The sequence below is a fragment of the Lagenorhynchus albirostris genome, chromosome 10 (genome assembly GCF_949774975.1).
Source record: "Lagenorhynchus albirostris chromosome 10, mLagAlb1.1, whole genome shotgun sequence".
Lineage (NCBI taxonomy): Eukaryota > Metazoa > Chordata > Mammalia > Artiodactyla > Delphinidae > Lagenorhynchus > Lagenorhynchus albirostris.
The window spans coordinates 102,841,591-102,862,420 of record NC_083104.1 but is presented as its reverse complement, the minus strand read 5'-3'; the positions used below and the strand labels follow the sequence as shown (position 1 = coordinate 102,862,420).

Below are 20,830 nucleotides of genomic sequence, written 5' to 3'. Positions count from 1 at the left end.
TGGTGATGTTGGTGATGGTGGTGGTGATGGTCATGATGATGGTGATGGTGGCAATGGTGGTGGTGATGATGGTGGTGGCGATGATGAGGGTGGTGGTGGCGGAAACCATCTCCCATGTGAATTCCTTTAACAAAGGCAAGTTACAAGAATCTGAATAGCCGTTCCCTACAGATGGAGACATGCACATATTAGGAGGTGAGAGAAGTTGAGAATGGGGAGATGAGGCTAAGAATCCAGAGTTTCAAATTCCTGAATATGTACCTAGTGACAGGATCCATCCCCCGAGCTGGTGTACAGTACCCAACAGGGCCCCCTGATCCAAGTCCACTCACTGAGGGGAGGGTTTGGGAAGGGTTTACATTTCAGATGATGCAAAACACACCCTACCTTCAGGTCTAAGTGGAGGATGTACATCTGATGCATGTGCCTTACCCCCTCACATATCTGCCTGATGAACAGGATGGTATCAAGCTCGGTCAGATTGTAGTTGTCATCAACGATGCGGTCGAAGAGCTCCCCTCCATCCACACTGCAGGGAAAGAGGGGGGCGTCCTGAGTCACGACCTCTTGATGAGCATGTGTTTCTCGTGTCTGAGCCTCTCTGACTCTTCCAACAGGTGTGTGGGCAGCTATGTCTCTACCTTCTCAGTGAGATGCCTCTTACGTTGAAGGCCCTTATTTGAGCCACCACCACTTTCACAGATGGAAAGTCTCAAAGCCCTCCCATCCAGTGGCTACAGCTCTGGGATGGGTCCATCTCTGCTGTTTCCTAACCATACGGAGGATGAAGAGGATGCTAAGAAGGCAGGGAGAGGGATTCCAAATACCACGGGAAGGTTAGACTAATTTCACCGATAAAATGCTTCTATGTGGCTGATGCTGGATATTTTATTATCCAAAATCCCCATCGCACAGTGATAAACAAAACCCCAAATGGGGGCTGGGGTGGGGAAATGATGTGCATCACAAACACCGATTCAGTGTCAGAATGACTCACTGTCTAACTAAACACTTACTACGTTTTTATAAAAGTAATTTGAAACAGAAGCTTCTTAGCCCTACTTGTAAGAGTTTGACATGAACTTTGTATTAGCAATTAGGTCAAAGGTGAGATGCAGTTCAAGAATCACTTTCCTCCAGGTTACCCAGAACAAGAGTTAAGCCGGGATTTTGACAGCACAGCCTGGAAATAAAGCTAAACCTCTGTTGTCGTCCTGCTACTTATCAACAAAATCTCACATGGAGGCGTCAATTCCCGAGTAATTTCCTTCCCGAAGTGGATGAGATTCTGACACATGCAAGTCAGAATCAGGGCGCCCCAGCATGGTCCAGCAGCTCCGAGGCAGGACAGAGCCGCAGCCGCATATAAAGGGGCCCTGGCTGTGTGGGTAGGTTTGGGGCAGCGGCGGGGGACATACTACTCCATGACCAGGACGATGTCGTTCTTAGACTCAAAGGCATCGTAGAGCTGAATGAGGTTCACGTGGTCCAGCTGGTTCATGACGTTGATCTCGTTCTTCACTTCATCCTGGGAGAGGGAAGGGCTGGTTTAGCGCCGTGAGGACAACGGCCAGGTGGGGTCCACATCGCACAGCCCTCACCTTGTCCTTCATGCCTCTGGTCTTGATGATCTTGGCCGCCAGCTTCAGACCTGTGGCTTTCTCCTCACACTTGTGAACCTGGCCAAAGCGCCCCCTGCCAGAGAAGAGGACGAGGCCCAGCATGAGGGTCTGTTCCCACCAGGGCCCTGCTCCAGTCACTGCCCAGTGGACAATACAGCTGCCCGGCACCCCTCTTTTTGACTTTGAATGAGCAAGCCTGTTATGCACATGCTGTAGCCAATATCTCCTAGAACAGGGGCTTCCCTGGTGGCGCAGTGGTTGAGAGTCCGCCTGCCGATGCAGGGGACACGGGTTCGTGCCCCAGTCCTGGAAGATCCCACATGCCGCGGAGCGGCTGGGCCCGTGAGCCATGGCCGCTGAGCCTGCACATCCGGAGCCTGTGCTCCGCAACGGGAGAGGCCACAGCAGTGAGAGGCCCGCGTACCGCAAAAAAAAAAATCCACTTGCTAATGCAGCGGAGACGGGTTCGAGCTCTGGTCCGGGAGGATCCCACATGCCGTGGAGCAATAAGCCCGTGCGCCACAACTACTGAAGCCCGCGCACCTAGAGCTCATGCTCCGCAACAAGTGAAGCCACCGCAATGAGGAGCCCCGCTCACTGCAACTAGAGAAAGCCTGCGCACAGCAACGAAGACCCAACGCAGAGAAAAATTAATTAATTAATTAATTAAAAAAAATATCTCCTAGAACACGTCAAGTTCTGATACAGGCCACTGGCATCAGAATTCCCTGGGGGGGCAATGTCCCAGCCGTACCCCCAGCCCTACTGATACAGGAAGGCCGGGGGAGGCCCCAGAAGCTGCACTTTCATGACGCCCCTTGGGTGGTTCATATGAACCCTAAAATTTGAGAACTTCCGTCACAGAAACAATAGAATCTTTCTGAATACATATGAATGTAACAAGCTAGGCTTCCTAAGCATATGAATGATACAGGCTGTAGGTCAGGCATATCAGATTACTTTTGGAAACTGCATATAAATAAGAAGTAATAACAAAATTGCATATAGACACATTTAATCAAAATACATATTACATAATCACCTGTGAGATTTTTTGACAGTTTAGCTTGGATATAAATTTAAATATCCTTCTTTTTTTAATAAATTTATTTATTTTTATTTTATTTAATTTTGGATCTATTGGGTCCTTGTTGCTGCGTGCGGGCTTTCTCTAGTTGTGGCGAGTAGGCTCCTCACTGCGGTGGCTTCTCTCGTTGCGGAGCACGGGCTCTAGGCGCGTGGGCTTCAGTAGTTGTGGCTCGTGGGCTCTAGAGCGCAGGCTCAGTAGTTGTGGCACACGGGCTTCGTTGCTCCGCAGCATGTGGGTCTTCCCGGACCAGGGCTCGAACCCGTGTCCCCTGCATTGGCAGGTGGATTCTTAACCACCGCATCAGCAGGGAAGTCCTAAATATACTTCTTAAGACAGCTTCTTTCAAATATCCTCACATACCAAAGGGCACACTCAGGAACAATCTTCAGATTTGACCTGCTTGCTGTGATGCCTGATTTAGTGAAATAACTGGAACCCACGTGCCTGCCTGTGTCGCGCTGGCCGCATGCAGGAGTGGAAGGAGAGCTCCCCAACGTCGTGGCCAGAAGCCCACAGCAGAGGGGAGGGCTGCTGCAACCGTGAAGGGGTGGGAGTGGAGGCGAGGGCACCACATCCCCCCGACTCAGCCACTCTCTCTGAGCAGAAGCAGGTGGGTCCGTGAGCACAGGCGAGCACGACTTCCATCCCGCCCACCGGCCCAGGCGTGGTCTCTTTCCTGGAGCTCATGAACCTACAGCCCCAGGCGCTTCCGATGTGGCTGTTCATTACGAAAAGGCTTGTTTCTTAATTAGCAACGGCCCCCAGAACGGCCTGGACCAGCAGTGGTGCCTCGTCGCTGTTTTGCTTTAGGGCCACCCCGTCTGTCTCTCTGGCCTGGTTTATTCTGCAAAGCTTTGAGTGATGAGGTGACCTCACAGGGTCCCTGCTGGTCCACCAGGCTGATAACGTCATGCTAACTGAACGGGGTGAGCAGGGACTCTAATCCCCCTACAGGCCACGGGGGAGATGAACCCCAGGAAAATTCAGGGGCCTGACACCGCATGCAGGGTCCAGGGATCCTTGCCATGGTGCAATAGCTCTGCCCAAAGTGCAGGATAATTTGCTGCATGTTGACTCTCCTACTACTGAGAAGGAGGGCCACCTGTTGATGACCTCTTCGTGTTTTGGGGCAAACATACACATCTGACTGTGTTCCTCTAACTTACTTACTGAGCCTAGAACAGGGGGTGATGAGCAGCTGGTCCTGCCTGCAGGATGACAAAGAAGAGTCAACGCTGCCCAAAGGGGCAGGAAGGAAACTCTAAGAGTCACGGACAAACCTCGATCAGAAGCACGCGCAAACCCTGGTGCCGCTTCTGCAAATAACTTCTCTCCTTTAGAGAAACAGTCGCTGGCTTGCCACCCAAGCACCCCTTTCCCCCTCAGCCCATCCTCACAGGCTGGAGGGGCCTTCGCCACAATGGATCAGCTGGCCAGCGGAGGAGGAGGAAGTTCATGTGTATCCGCGTGACAAAGGGCAAACGGTAAATGGGATTGGAAGAGGGGGGAGGGGACCCCCAGGACCATAGGCGGGAACGCGCTCTGTAGTAGCCATGCGTGTTTTCCCTGTGTTGGTAAGTAAATTTCTAAATATTTGTATAAATGTTCTGCTTTCCTCTTCCTATTTTACATAGATATGCTGATGGGAGTCAACTGAATAATTTAAGCCTTAAGTTCCAAGATCTCGCAGGGGGATTATTGTGACTGAGGTAGAAGAAGAAGGAACTTCCCCCAGTGACCGACCCGCCCCCGATAGACTTGACTCTTCCTACTTCAGGGAGGTGTGGATGTCCTGCCAATAAGTCCTTCTGGGAGGCAAGTAACCGACTGAAATACAGTAATAATAGTAATTCATACGGTAACAGCATAAACGGAAACCAACAATGACAAACACGTGCCATGAGAAATACAGTGTTCGCTCATTTCTACATTCTGTTCCTCGGTTTTCAAGCTTCTAAACCTTCTGAGGACTCACTCCAGACACGACAGCACAGGAAGTGAAGCAGATGTTAAATGTGGAGGGTAGTCACCACATCAACCTCTCCGGCATCAGTGATGATTTTCAGAAATGGTTAACATCTCTCATCTCTTAAAATGTTCGCTTATGATGCTTCCGGTTCTCTGGTTGAGACGGGCAAACACTTATGAAATTCTCAAGATCCATCTCTTTGTTCATAGCAGCACTATTTACAGTAGCCAAGACATGGAAGCAACCTAAATGTCTATCAACAGATGAATGAGGAAGATGCGGTACATATATACAATAGAATACTACTCAGCCATAAAAAAGAAAGAAATAATGTCATTTGCGGCAACATGGGTGGACCTAGAGATTGTCGTACTAAGTGCAGTAAGTCAGACAAAGACAAATTATCATATGATATCATTTCTATGTGGAATCTAAAAAAATGATACAAACGAACTTATTTACAAAACAGAAACAGACCCACAGATAAAGAAAACAAACTTATGGTTACCAAAGGGGAAAGGCGGGGCAGGTGGCAGGATAAATTAGGAGTTTGGGATTAACATGTACACATTACTATATATAAAATAGATAAACAACAAGGACCCACTGTATAGCACAGGGGACTCTACTCAATATTCTGTAATAACCTATAATGGAAAAGAATCTGAAAAATAGATACATGTATACATATAACTGAATCACTATGCTGTACGCCTGAAACTAACACAACGTTATCAATTAACTATACTCCAATATAAAATAAAAATTTAAAAGCATGAAGAAGCAGTACGAAAGCTAAAATAATAAAATAATAAAAATAAAATAATAAAAATAAAAACACTTATAAGAATTAAAACAACAGAAAAGGACCTGTCTCTTTGAAAGCGCTCTTCTTTCCTCTTTTGTCGCGAGAGTGTTGAAGCTGTGAGCATTACTCACCCTCCTAGGATTTCAGTTCTGCTCACGGTGTAGAAGCTGTTGACCGCGGCCTGCTTGGCTGTCACGATGCGGTGATCAAACGGCGCAGGTGGTGCCCAGGCCTCGTCTGGAGGTGAGAGAAGGGCCGCGTGAGAAGCGGCCCGAGGGCCAAGCCTGGGCCTGAGTGCAAATGTGCTCATTTAATAAGAAAACACAGTGGGCCACCTGTTTGATTTCTAATGATCCAGGGAATGTAAGTTTTCATTTCGTGTTAGGATACACGGTTCATGAAGGTGACGCACAACACCTTTGAGAAAGGGTGTCAGGGCCTCTGCACCGTGGCACCTATCTCCCTCAGGGCAGCTTTCAGAAACGTCAAACAACTGCAAATCTCCAAGCCCCGTACAGTCCAAACAGGTAGTACTTTCAAACTGGAGATATCTGAACATAAACCCCAGAAACTGACCCATTTTTTTAAAAGCACCACTGATAAAGCCCATTATTTTCTTTAAGGCAGAAGAAAAAGATGAAAAATTTCTTCATGTCATTGAAAGGTTTGATATTACTATATATGACTTTCCAAAATATTTTAGCCAGTATTCAAGACACATTTAAGGCGCAAAGGTGCATTTTTCCTGGCTGAAATCCAACACCCAGTAAAACTGGCGAAGTATATATTGTACAGCTCTCAAATTTCTCCCGCCTTCTACCTTCCAGCCTAAGCATCTAACCTCCAGTCCACCTCAGCTCTAAAATACATCGTTACTCACTAATATTCTTCCGGTATCCTTTTTACTTTTCCACGGTTACTTGCCGTGAACCTATTCATTTCCCCATTTATTCATTACTTAAACATCTACTGCGTGCAGCTTCTTACGTGCATACAAAGGGTACGAAGGGAAGTGAGTAGATAATAACTTCGCTTTCAAAAATTTACATTTATTCAAAATGTAATTCTTGAGCACTTATCTTGAGCTAGGTACTTTGCCAAGTGTTCATATTTTTTAAGATTCAGATAATATAAATCTCTGGGCAGTTGATTTGATGGGGACGTTCTCCCTTCACACCATAAATATGCTGAAAAGTGAAGAAGGTATGAAAGAATTCTCTTGGTGGCATTCGTCTCTTCAGACCAAAAAAAACCCAAAAGTGATTGAGTTATGAACACAAATGCCATCAATGTGGCATGATGTCTCCTCCAGGCTGTTAGGCTAAGTGAAATGTAGTCGGAAATGTTTGCTGGAAAGGTTAAGGAGCTTTAAAGGGCTGGAAGAAAAGCCGTTTCCTACCCAGGGGGGCCACCAGATCTTGCTGCCTGGGGGTCTTTGCTCCAGGGAACCCCAGGACTTTGTCTTGTTGGTCCCCCCGGCACCTCTGGCTTCCTGTGTCCTCCATGTGCATCTGTCACCTGCACCTGCCGCATCTATTCTGCTCTTCTTGTTCTCCTCCTGGACCAAGCTCACCTCTGCCCCTCTCCGCTTACTGCTGCCCAAGGGCTCTGTTGGATGAGAGTTCTGCAAAACAGGTCCTGTCGCTGACTTTCCTGTGGTTCGTGATGTGAAAATGGCTTTTCTGCTGCCATTATTTTACCTGGAATATAAAATCCAGCCACAGCTCTCAAAGTTTCCGGGAGAAAACTTCCAGATGGCCAAGTTTCTGAGCACTAAAGCATCCTCAAGATGATGCTTTGTTGAAGGGAGGTAAGCTTCGCGATGGAGAGTTGGCGATGTCAGTGTTCGGGGTGAGATGAAGCAGGATCATCCCCGTCATCCCAAGCAGCACGGTTACAGGCGGAGATGACCAGCATCCCGGGGACTGTCCTAACAACCTCATGACCCCAAGTTAGTCCACTGACCCTTTACAAAGGCAGTCATTTTATGACTGCCTAACTAGTCTGATCTCCATTTTTCACTTCCTTTCCTTAAAGACGATAGAAGTGACCACGTTAAAGCAAAATGAAAGGAGCAGTGGTCTCTGAGTGGTAACAGCAGAGAGTCAGCCTTTACTGGTGAAAGAACTGACCTAACAAGTTTCCCAACAGCTCCAGACCTTACTAAAAACATCTCTGCAGTGATGGACTTTCTTAGTAAACATTAGTGTTACATTTAATTCTTGGAAACTTAGACTTCTCTACAATTAGTTTCCAAAATACATTAGTTAAGAATGAAATAAGGGGAATTCCCTGGCGCTCCAGTTGTTAGGACTCCGAGCTCTCACTGCTGAGGGCCTGGGTTCAATCCCTGGTCAGGGAACTAAAATTCCACAAGCTGCGCGGGGCGGCCAAAAAAAGAAAAAAAAGAAATAAGAATTATGTCTTAAATCCCTAAAAAATACCACAGATGTTTGAACTGGGATGGTCTTTGTTCCAGACATTCTGTGGCTCATCATAACGTAGAGTAATTCGTTTGAGTTGGCTACATAATTGCCTGAATTTATATGTGAAACTTCACGGTTGAGAAAGAATCATTCAATGACCTACTGTGTACTCAATCCTCACAATATTTGGGAAGCAGCCAATTTATACATCTGATCAATCTGATCATTGCTCAGTTATCGATCTTAGGAAGGATGTGCTCTATACTGCTAAAAATAGGAAACTTTTACTTGATATTTTAAAAGTACTGGATGTGATTACTACTAATCATTATATCCATCTATCATTTGGTAGAAGACTTAGAAAACCATAAAATGCCTGAAAATGTCACAGGCAAGAAGAAAAAATAACGGCAAGAAAACGTGGCCAAGAAAACTCCACACAGCTGGGAAAGTGGCTTCTAAACCCCTGCTTTACAGCAGAGTCACTTCAGTTATCCTTCGATATGGACTCAAATTGCAACGGCACATAGATCTGCAGAAAACGTCAGCTGTGGAAGCAAATGCTTTAAACCCTACCTTTCATAGGATTGACCACTGTTAGTTCTATAAACACACTGCTCTTTATTTGAACTCTTGTCCAGCCCCGTTTCATCTGGAATTTCGGATTCTCCTTTTTCCTTAGCTTCTCGGTCACCAGGCTTTTCCTTAGAACGAAGCCCATTTTTCTCTTCTTTGAACACTGGCCATTCATTTTTATCTGCAGAGCCTTGCTTATCATCCCCAGAGCTATTATTTTCTTGTCAGCTCAGTCTCTCTGGGCATGAAATGTCTCTCCCGTCTTCACTTTCTCTTGGCTCTGTGGAATTTCTTACGGCAAAATCTTCTATTTCATCCTGTGGTCTTTCTGTATGAAATGCGGCGAAACTTCTCTGAACTAGAGGCAAGGGTCTTCTAAGCCTATTTCGTGTTGAGCTTTATTAAACGTTTCTTTCTCAGATTGTTCTTCGGGGAAGATCTCTCTAAAAGCCACCATAGGACACAGTGTTTTAACGGAGGACACATGTGATCGGTGTAATTTTGGCTTCACAGAATGGCATCGCTATACAGGCTTCTCTTCATTGGCAGATAAAAGCTTTGGGGAAGCAAAGTAGGAGAAAACGTGACCAGTGGACTGACAGCTGGGCCTCCAAAGAATTTCTAGTTTGTAACTAGTGGACCCAAAGCCAATCAAACAAAGGTATTCAAACAGCACTTCACCCGACACAGGGCATCACGAACATGTAACTTCCTCTGAACAAGAACAACCTCGCGACTTGTATAACAGAGCTTGACCCACAAATATCTAGTCTTATAGAAAGGTTACCTGTGGGAGGTGCCGTCCTTTTGCCTTTGTCTGGTGCTGCTTCCTTCAGGCCAGGGTGTGAGCACACCTGCTCCTTAGCCTGTGGGCACACGATTGAGTAATGAGTAATGTGGGTTACACATCACACCAGGCTCTCTCGACCTCAGCACTTCTGACACTTGGGGCTGGAGAATTCCTTGTTACGGGGAATGTCACAAGGATTATAGGATGTTTAGCAACATCTCTGGCCTCTGCCCACCCGAAGCCCACAGTACTCTCCCCCACCCAGGTGTAATAGCCAAAAAAATGCCTCCAGAAATTGCTAAATGTCTCCAGTGGGCAAACTCACCCCATATTGAGAACCATTATATTACACAATTCAAACACAGAAAAAAATACCAAAATAAATAGTAGTTTAGAGGGCAGAACAGTCTGAATTAATGAAGCCCTGTACAGACTAGAGTATTTGAAAGCAAATGACCTCACTATTTTCAAAGAAATTTTGTAAAACTCTGGCATTGTTTGTAGAAGAAGGCCCATCTTCATGGATAGATAAAGGATATTGTAACGCGATTGTCACCCTTGACGTCTGTTTGCATTGTCTTAACATAGTTCACATATAAATCAAATAAAAATGAGAGGCTATATGTCAGTGGGTTTTGTAAACCAGAAAGTAGGAGAGTAAAGTAAGCTTTTATAAAAGGGGCTTCTACATTGCTTAGAACAGATGGCCCCTTTCTAAGGAGATAAACATTCTTTTCACAGTCCTGGTTTCTCTGAATTAGCTAAGCAAACCCTTTTCAAATACCACATAAATCCACCCAAATTATCATAAGTTCTGAAGTTATACGTTATAAGTTAATGAAATTGTATGGATGTCCAAAGAATCAGTCTTTTTTTCTTTGGAAAGAGAGTAAAATTTGCCTGAGGGTGACTTGCAAGCATGAAACACCATGTAAGTGCAGGTCATAGATACCAAGACAAATTATAAATGTGCTTTTAAACAATCCAAAGGGCAGTCCCATAGGTTCAGAGCCTTTCCATTTTTCAGATAAGGACCTTCAAACACAGAGGCATGTTTAGTAACTCTGCAGAAAACCAAAACTAGAGATTAGAGCCCAGGAGTTTGGAACTTTCTCTTTTAAGTGAAAGGGCAGGAAAATGTCCTTTAGTTTCCCTGCTCTATACTTGCACAGCAATCAGCACATACTCCCACTCCAGTATAGCTTGCAACATTTTCTTAAACATTTTTTTTCTTTCTTTCTTTCTTTTTTTTTCTTTTGCGGTACACAGGCCTCTCACTGTTGTGACCTCTCCCGTTGCGGAGCACAGGCTCCGGACGCGCAGGCTCAGCGGCCACGGCTCACGGGCCTAGCCGCTCTGTGGCACGCGGGATCCTCCCAGACCGGGGCACGAACCCGCGTCCCCTGCATCGGCAGGCAGACTCTCAACCACTGCGCCACCAGCGAAGCCCTTCTTAAACATTTTTTCTCGTCAATTTCCCACTTTTCCCAATTTTTTGCGTACCGCCAAAAAAAACCCAAAAAAACAAACAAGAAAACTGGTGTGTCAGTTAATTTCAATCTATCAAAATATGTAAAATTGAGAATTTGGCTGTAAGCCTCCAGGCGTTTGCCTCCAGGGACGTCTCAGTGTCAGTGGTGGGTGCCCACAGGATGTGCTGACGCTCTCTGGGTGCAGTGTTCTGATTTGACCAACAGGAGAACTATCAATTCTGAGGAAGGTAAGAAACAAGCTTCCAAACCAGACCATTTTTTCCTTTAATTATATATCAGATATGATTCACCATTTAGATAACATAAGAAGGTCTTTATTCATTGCCACAGGCTATTATGTTTTCATTTCCCTAGGTCATACTGACATCTAGAGGAACTTTGAACTGAAGAGTTCCCGAAAACAGAAGACGTATTTCTCCTCTTCTGTTTCTGGGCAGCGACTTCAGTATGAAGTTCGTTCTTAATGTTTCCAAGTTATATGTAGAAGTTGCTAAAATAGGAAGTACAGGTGTGTAAGCACATCTTGTTTGTTTTCCAAAAACAAACGTATTCTGTACTGATTAAAGAGGACTGGTCAGTGCTGGAAGGATTATGATCACAGTCTGCTAAGGAATAAAAAAGTCAGGCCAGACACTGTGTCCTTTGCTGAATTCATGCTGACGGACCAGACGAGCTCGAGGGCCCCATTTCACTCACAGTCACTCACTAATTTGTTCACTTAATCATTACTCATATATTTGCACATGGATTCCTTTTTTTTTTTTTTTGCGGTATGCGGGCCTCTCACTGTTGTGGCCTCTCCCATTGCAGAGCACAGGCTCCGGATGCGCAGGCTCAGCGGCCATGGCTCACGGGCCCAGCCGCTCTGCGGCATGTGGGATCTTCCCGGACCAGGGCACGAACCTGTGTCCCCTGCATCGGCAGGCGGACTCTCAACCACTGCGCCACCAGGAAAGCCCCATGGATTCCTTTTGTAACCATTTCCCCATTCCTTTTATAATATCAGTGGATGTAGAATGACTCGGGAAAGAAAGGGGATTTGGCCCGAACACCCAAGTATTCAAAACACAGTTTTGCTCTCTCTACTCTGTCCCATTTCCTGGGCTGGTGTCCTGAGTGGACCTGTGTTCCCAAGCTTGTCCAGCTAGTCTTTGAGGGGCATGGAGGAAATGTTAGAACTAATTTCTATTCTTTCTCCATTCTTTTCAAATGTATATTTTACTTACGTTTTAAAATATGTATTAGTAATATTGAGCACATATAATTTATGTCTGTAATATATGAAATGTTTATAAAACTATGTATACATGTATTGCTTATCCATTTATATCATTTATAAATAGAGTAAAATATTGCCACATGCTTTAAAATATTTTGCCGATAGCAGTGAACAATCAAACTACTTCGGAGACCATCCCTCTAGGTAACACTGTTTCTCACATTCTGCTTTTCTGAAATATGTGCTTTAGAGGAGAATCATTCTAATTAGCAGGTTCAAGGGCAAGTACCTAATGAGAGCTATCAGCTCAATTCTTGCAAACCCTTCTCCACCTTCTACAAAGTACTGCTTTTAAGAGGTCAGGATTCGGTCTTCAAATGACCTTTGTGACAGAGTAAACCGACTGCATGCCCTTCATACTCCTGTCTCTGTTGTGGTTCCGCTTATTGCCGTGGAATCGAGACCCTTAGCGGAAGCAACACGGGTGCACAGGTGTGTGCCGTGTACCACCAGCCTCACCAGCCCAACACTAAAACCCTACTTTTCCTGAGTGGTGGGATAACCAAAAGCGAAATTAATTCGATTGAACAACTTTGCCCAATCCCTCTTTCATTCCCATTCAATAAAAATCTATTTTAGAAAGCAGGCCTGAAATGGCTTTAACTTTGAAATAACAAAGACTGAGACAGAGAAGGTTGCTGCCTTCCCTGGACGAGCCTTTCCTGGGTTATGGTACTGTCCCCGCCCCGGGGGTATGGACCTTTCCCTACACCTCTTCTTCCCCAGCACCACACGAAGGGTCAGTGTTCTAGAAGTGCCTGGTGAGCCCGTGTGCACGAAGGAAGAAGTGCTTTCCGGAATGGTGGTCTCATGGCGAGAACATCCGTGTGTCAGGCTGCATCACTGAAAAGCCGGGCCACCCAGGCACAACCTGACGTGCACCCTGCCACTAACTCTCACATCCTTCGCATCACTTAGCTGATGTTAAGTGACACCCACAGCCCTGCATTTGGGGACTACAGTTGCTTCAGAAAACTGTTTTCTTAACATCACAATGGGCCACAACTAAACTAACTGCATAAATCCTGAGCTGAGGGTATATTACTGCTTATGGAGGTGCCAAGATGAACATGTTTGGTAATTTTAACATTATGCCTTAGAAATACAAAAGCAAAATTACAACAACTGTAATGACCTTGTTAAACTCTGATTAGAATCCTCGTGGGGGAGAGAGAAAAACAGAGGCTAAAAGCAGACAAAGAGAGGAATTTTCAGAAGAAATATTAAAACTGTGTTTCCTCGCCTGAGCACAGATGATTGTAGAGATCACTTGTGAGAGCAATCTATTTCTCTTCATCCTCAGGGCACACTCAGATTCCCTGGGCATTAAGGAGAAGGCCCCGAAAGTCCCTGGCTGATACAACCCCCTTTGTGATGTGCAGGGTCTGGTAGGACAGGACCTGACGTTGGCAGGAAGGCAAGTGCTGACCCTGACCTCAGAGCCCAGCGAGTGGACCCTCCCCAGGCTGCGGAAAACATCGGGGATAATCGGACAGAAGACTAAAGCCTCTTGGTGTGTCCACAATTCCAGGGACAGGCTTCATCCAGAAACCAAGGAAATAGGACTCCTCACGGGTGTATGTCAAGAAAGAGCCCGGAATCAAAGGCATTGGTTCAGGAAAGTCTAATCGGAGGCTCTGTCAAGGGAAGAGACGCGGGCAATCCTGCTTTCATTTGATTATAAGATGCACGGACAGTTCCACAAAAAGGCGGCACACTGCACAGGGAACAGCCCCTCCAGCCAGAGAAGACGGATGGGGGCCCGCACTGCTCAGAGGTGCTGTCAGGCTACTCCTCACTGACCACAGGTTTTACTTAAGCTAAACACACTTTTGAGTTTTCTTAGCTCCACAACCCCTGCTGCGGCCAAGGCCCCGTGGCCACACGGGGGTGCTGAGCAGGGCTGTGCAGACCCAGGGTTACGCGAGAGGCCGGCCCTTGGTCTGCCCTGCCGCCTGGGGGGCCAGGCTGTGGACCAGAGCCACAGACTACTGACTATATAGGCCTCCTCCACCCTCCTCTCCAGCCTGGCTTTGTCGATTCAAAAGAACTGGTTAGAATGAACCTGGAACAAATTAAAAGTCTTCTCCTAAAGATCCAGTCACATCGGGTACTTGGGTCATAAGGATTTGACTTTCCCTCGTCTCACTGCTGATGGATGAGCTCACCTGAGACATCTCATACCAGATCCGTATTTTCTGACTTCCTAGCCACCGCCGTCTCCCCGCTCAGCCCTCCGACGCGTACCTGCTCTTCTCCCACAAGCTGCCGGCCTGGCGGCCCCGCGCCACCCCGCTTCCCACCTGCCCAGACTCTCCCGCGCTCTGACCTGGTGCTTCTCGGCCACCCGAGGTGGCGGAACGTCCGGCAGCCATCAGCGCCCGGGGCGCACCAGGGAATCTCACGACCCTGCCTGGGTGGAGCCCGGACGCGGAGGCTCTGAGGCCCGCACGGACCGTCAGGCTCTGCCGGGTTTGGGGGCCGCGGCTCGCCGGCGCCGGCCCTGCCCCCCTGGCTTTGGAGGCGCTTTGGTCCCTCCCCGCCCGGGCGGCCCCACCAGAGTGTGGAGGCCAGCAATACCCCGGGGAGGCCATGTTGCTCGTGTTTCCCTTTACCCCTGCCGCCTTCCACCCACCTTCAAGAGTCTGACCCTCCCCAAGGTGCACGATTAACCAGCAGACCACTGCCTCCCAGGGGCACGTGTGGAAATGGGTCTGGGGCACAGCCCCGAAGACCACAGCCCCCCCCAGGCTGACCTCGGGGGGATCGGGGTGGGGGGAGCCAAGAAAAAGCCCGCGCTGCCAAGCACCCCTCGAGACCCTCCGCCCGGGACCCTCCACCCGGGACCCTCCGACCAGGACTCTCCGCCCGGGGTCCTCTGCCTGGATCCTCCGCCCGGATCCTCCGCCTGGGACCCTCCGCCCGGATCTTCCGCCTGGGACCCTCCGCCCGGGACCCTCCGCCTGGACCCTCCGCCCGGCCTGCAGGTCAAAATGTAGTCATGGCAAGTGATTTAATTCCTCCACCAAAATGGAGGTGAGCAAAAGAGGGGAGACTCGGGCTGAAGTGGAAGAACACTACCTTCCAGGGCGCAGAACTATAGACACACTGCACGCAGAAGCGTGTCTGAACAGCCCGAATCAGCGCAGGCCTCTGCCTTCTTGGGATTCTGTTCCCAGAACAGAGCCTGCACTTCAGACCGGGCGGCAAAGTCACTGAGGAACGGCGGGGTGTGTGTGTGTGTGTGTGTGTGTGTGTGTGTGTGTGTGTGTGTGTGTGTGTGTGTGTGTGTGTGTGTGTGTGTGTGTGTGTGTGTGTGTGTGTGTGTGTGTGTGTGTGTGTGTGTGTGTGTGTGTGTGTGTGTGTGTGTGTGTGTGTGTGTGTAACCAGTTTCAAACGCAGGTATAAATGGGATTAGAGCTCCTTGATGTTCATTTGATTTAAATGAGCCTTACTTAGTAAAATTCCTCTCTTATACCACACAAGACCCGACCTTGGAATGTTTTCACATGAAGTTTACTTCGTTTTATCATCACCTAATAAAACTCCCTGACTTCTCCGCGCTGCAGACAGTTTTGTAAGGATTCACTTCACATGGTATTCTCAGGCTGCTTGTTAATTTTTATTTTAGGTTCGCTTTTATCACCCCGTCCCCTGTCTCCTGCTCCGAGTAAGCGGTGGGCGGCTCAGCCCACGCCCCCCACGGGCCTTCTTGGAGGCGGGCACCCCCCGGGGGGCCCTGTGTTCCCCAAGGGAGGGGCTGTGTGGTCCCTTGGCGGTAAGGGAAGTTCGGAGGTCTGAACTTAGATTCACTGAACGAAATATTTAACCTCGCGCTTCGCCTTTCCACAGCTTCCCCAGGGCAGCAGATTTTGAAAGCACACTACAAAGCGAAGTGGCTTTCAAAGGCTATCTCTGAAAAACAGTGAGAAGCCGCAAAGCTCTCAAAAAGTCTCTGAATGTGGAATGTAATACAAACTGTAAGTATAAACCCATCTGTTATGACTATCCCCAAACATTTAGTTGCCTGGTCCCTTCTACTCAAAGTAGGTCCGGGCCAGCACCACCACCTGGGAGCTTGTTAGAAATGCAGACGGTCAGCCCCACCACACCCACTGGATCAGAATCTGTGCTTTCACCAATCCCGCAAGGCTCCCGTGAACGCTAACGTTTGAGAAGCGCTGGCCTAGGTAACACACATAAGGACTTGGTGTAAAGAAACTTTTCACAAAATATTCATCACGGCCTCTTGTATTGATTTGAATCTTGCCTCCATCCACGATGAGCGAATGTCACGCTTGGGGAAGCTCAGAGGGGGGCGGGAGGGAAAGGGGGCGGAGCCAGGACACAGCTCAGCTGGTCTGGAAACCAGTGGCCTTGAGGGGCGTAGGCGGGGGAATCCAGCACCGTGTTGAACACTAGTGACTTCTGCAGAATGTCCAGAATCTTGACACCGACCCAGGGGTCCTCACAGGGACTCAGAAGAGAATGCCAGCCTTGATACCACGTGCCGAGAACCGGCCACTCACCTCTGGGGTCTCCACTGATGGTGGGAGCTCTGGCCACAGAAAAAAGCAGCATTGAGGTGTAAAGGTCCTGCTACGGACTGAACCTTTGCATCCCTACAAAATTCATATACCGAAGCCCTAACTCCCAGGATGAATGTATTAGGAGGCGGGACCTTTGGAAGTGATCAGGCTTAGATGAGGTCCTGAGGGCGGGGTCGGACAATGAGATTAGTGTTTTTATAAGAGGAGGAAGGTATCAGGGTCTTCCTCTGTCCCTCTGCCACGTGGGGACACGGAGAAGGCGGCTGTCTGCTGCCCGAGAGAGGGCCCTCATCGGAGCCCGACCGTGCTGGCCCCCAACCTCAGGCCTTCAGCTTCCAGAACTGTGACAGACAAACATCTGTTGTCCAGGCCGTCCAGGCCACAGCATTTTGTTACAGCGACCCCAGCTAAGACAGGGACAATGAAAACTGTCACAGTGGAAACTCTAGAGAATTAGGGATATGTTCTGCTCAGCTCCAAGCTGCAAAGAACAGTTAGGATTATTAACACAAGTGCTCTAACTTGGTTATAGCAAGCTGACTGTCAACTTTAAAAGGAACAAAAGTTATCTTATTTAGCCCAGTTCTTATGAAACAAAAATTTAGAAGCCCACAGACAGTACATGGCCTCTGATACGGTCTAGTTGTCTGTGCTTTTACTCCTAAGGTAGCCTTAAACCCTCAGTTTACGGAGAACATAAATACCTTATCGAACCCTTGGTGTTTTTACCTCACTGTCTTTTGTCTTATCGTGGACGTACGGGAAACTATTCAGCGAGCACTTATACCAGTCATTAAAATAGGGAAATGCTTCAATACTGGTTGGTAAATAGTGGGTGTCTTGCGACCTCCAGGGGTCACCCCCAGCTCCTGACCCAGCCGCCCTGCCAGCCTCTGGACCTTCCTAAGTCCCAACAACTCGGGAGTCCGTACCTGGCGGGGTGGGGACCTCTGTGTCCCTGTTCGGATGGGCGAGTGACTGAACTTCCAGTTATTCAACTCAGTCCTGCACAGGGAACAGGGATAACATATGAGTGCCCCTGGACACAAGGGCAGACTCCTGGCTACACAGTTTTCACTATTTGAATAAAGGCTCATAATTTTATTTTTGCTACCCCTACGAGTTATCATTAGTGGGAAATTGGAAAGTGTGCCTTGACAGTCAAGGGGAGAGCCATGTGTGATGAGTGAAGAGGACGTGGGTGTTTCTACCAGCACCTCCTTTGCTGCCTTAGGCCTTGGGCCAGTGGTTCTGCAGTTCACTAAGCTCCTGCGCCGGACAGCCTTAACTAGTAGCTCTGGACTGGAGCCCGAGAACACTCTTCATGAACTCTGTAAGTGATTCTGATGTAAATGGTCCAGGGGCCATACTTTGAGGAACCATACGGAATTCCTACTCATTATTCAACACTGTACCCAAGAAGGTTTCCTGTTGTGAATTCTGCCTTGAAACACTCCTTCCCTTAGCCTTTTACTGAGAGAGGAATCAGTCTTTCTTCCATGTGTGTTGGCTGTGCATCTATCATGCATTTATCATGGCGACCCTGCCTAGACACCTCGGTATCCTTAGCATCTAACTCTGTGCTGGATCAATTGATTAACTGATCGATCGATCGATTAGTAAGTGGGGGGATGCTGATGCCAGACAGTATGTGCTGAGCACCTCAGTCACCTGTATAAAACGTTATCTTGAGGGATGAGCTAGTTATTATATCCTTTAGTACATCCTCCTCAGTATGAGGCTAGACGTCCAGCTCCCAGGCTCCCGGGCCACCTAGAAGTCCCCACGCTCACGCAGTGGGCTTTGCGGGCCTGCACCTCTGACAGAGCGCCCGTGCTCTGCTCACACCGCTGTGTCACCAGTTATGTATCATTTTACCACTTTCCCAACAAACGTCTCATACCTCATAAAAATCATTTGCTTTACGTATATATTTCAGATCTATTATTCATACCTCTGTATTGCCCATAACTTCCTTAACATGCTTCAGAGACACTTAATGAACACTTCCAACGACGGAAACGAGAAGAGGTTAGGGTGTCAGCACTGCTACATTTTACTTCAGTAGGATTATGAAGCAATTTTGCCTAGTGAGCAGCAGCTATTTCCTTTGAAAAGTCTGATTAAATCTCTTTGTACATCACGTAGCCCAACACTAAAATAGGTGCTAAATGAATGCCTTTGCCTTTGCCACTGCCGTCCTCCACTGTGTCTGTCCTGGGATTAAGGAGCCAGCCTGTACGTTATTCTAATGCTCCCTCCGCTCTCAAAGTCCACGATGCCACGGGACCTAGACGGCAACTCGGTAGAGTTAGAGCGCACGCTCCGAACCTTTGTCTGCTGGCATGAAGACGCTTCTTGGGGGCTTTGTCAAGTACCTTCACCCTTGGAATCTATCTCCTGTTGCGATGATGGTTTAGTAGTAACCAGATGCCTGCGCAGAAATGTCTTCAGGGCAGATCGTGGAAAGCAGTGTGCTTGTCTGTTTGGCTGCGTGATATTAATTTTCCATTTCTCAGCTGGCGGGGCGTTGCTTCAACGGCGTTGGCTTCTCCCCACTGCATTAGGCCCTGTCAACACGAGGAGGGGGCGGTCTCTTGGGAACTTTACCAACAGAGGCCCGTTTCCTCCTCTCCAAGGGGAAGGGAGTGTGGTGGGTTAGTCCTGTTTCTTCCCCAGCATCGCTCAGAGGCAGTGATGCGGGGATGGGCTTGTAAGACGCGCACATCGTCAGCTCCTTTGCAAATCTGCATTCTCGGGCAGCCTTGGCAGTGAGCCTGTCCTCCTTGTTTAAACAGGGAGCTTCGATCACTGATTCAAATAAGAATAACATTCGCTTGTTTGCCAAGGTGAGAGATTGCTGCGTCAATGAACAAAACCAATACAAGCGAAAAGGTAGCATTTTTCATTATGGAAATCAGCTCTTTACTTTCCACAATGGCTGAAGGCAGAACCAGGAGAAATAGGAAAAATCAGCTTAGACGAAACATCACAGGTTTAAATTAGATTTTAAAAAGAAATTAAGATAATGGAAGTAGTTTGCTGCACAGTCAGGCGGGTGAGATACATAACTGTTCTGTATTCCCAACCACACAATTTACCACAAAAGAACCCAGTATTTTAACAGTTCAAAATAAGACAAAGAAATAGAAAACTTACTAAATCATAAAATCTATTTAGCATTTGAAGAGACTCTGAAGGGCATGTAGCCCGAGCAGCTCAACTGAAAATGAGAAAAATGAGATTCTTCCCAATTCCACCCAAATATAGGAGATTTTAATAATATTTGAAACGTTTCTGCTAAAAGGGGTGGCTCTGGATAATACTGATGGTTCTTCCTACAACACCTTCATCCTTAAAAGTGTTAACAGGGCTCCATGGAGTACGGACTCTGTCCTCGTTTTCTCTCACTAAACATCCACCCACCACAGTACATATTCCAAATGTACACACAGTTCTCAATATCCCATTTGTTATTACACAGCAGTTTTCTGTGACTTTTAGAATAGGCAACTATAGATGAATTTATGTTAGGAATTGGTATAAGCATAAGCATTAACCTGTGTTATGGTATTGGTTTGCCAGAGTGAGAAGGACATAGTTAGGTCAAGTAAACTTCAAGTGCCTATTTTTGTTTGGAGGAAAAACTTCTTCTCAAATAAGACACAATAATGGACAGGATTGAGGAAGCTCGATCAGCACCTGCAGGAGGCATCTCAAGAGAGTCTCTAGGCTTGCAGCGTACAGGGCCTGAGGACCAGGAGGGGCTGGTCTGCCTTCCTCGGCTTGCTGGGGCCCCGCATGGAATTCTCTGTGGGTTTCAGGAGAGCAAAACCCTGTGTCGTGTCCTGCCGTAGGAAACAAAAACAGCGCACACTTGCTCGCCCACCTTCCTGGAGACCGTTTGCTAGACTACGCCCAGAATAGCAGTAAATAACTGAATGGCTCCGATGAGGTGACAGCTGGCCTCGGCCGCAGCACTGCACAATCACAGCTGCAAAGTGCAGTCATGGGTATTCCAAGAGTAGGATTGCAGTCTGTTTTCAGTTAGGAACCTCGTATAAAACCGTACTCCATCTACATTCCCTCCATTCAGCTGTGCCCCCCTCAACGTGCTTAATGAACTCTTTCTTCTTTGTGAAACTGACTGACACACAAAGGTAACCCCCTTAGGTAAAAGTCATGAGCAAAATGCTCATATAAAACCACAGGGGCCGATACCCGTTT

General features: G+C 47.6%; 1 protein-coding gene across 3 annotated transcripts in view; it reads right to left on the bottom strand.

Moving 5' to 3' along the window:
* The window catches only part of MYLK4 (myosin light chain kinase family member 4), a 77,943-nt gene that overhangs the window by 17,878 nt on the left and 39,235 nt on the right, over positions 1–20,830 (bottom strand). For all 3 annotated transcript variants that reach the window (XM_060163823.1, XM_060163824.1, XM_060163825.1), the window contains 5 exons: positions 9,279–9,357; positions 5,621–5,726; positions 1,602–1,695; positions 1,419–1,528; positions 388–529 (listed from right to left, as the gene is read on the bottom strand). In XM_060163823.1, the coding sequence (XP_060019806.1) occupies positions 388–529; positions 1,419–1,528; positions 1,602–1,695; positions 5,621–5,726; positions 9,279–9,357 (531 nt within the window). The remainder of the gene's footprint in view (positions 1–387; positions 530–1,418; positions 1,529–1,601; positions 1,696–5,620; positions 5,727–9,278; positions 9,358–20,830) is intronic.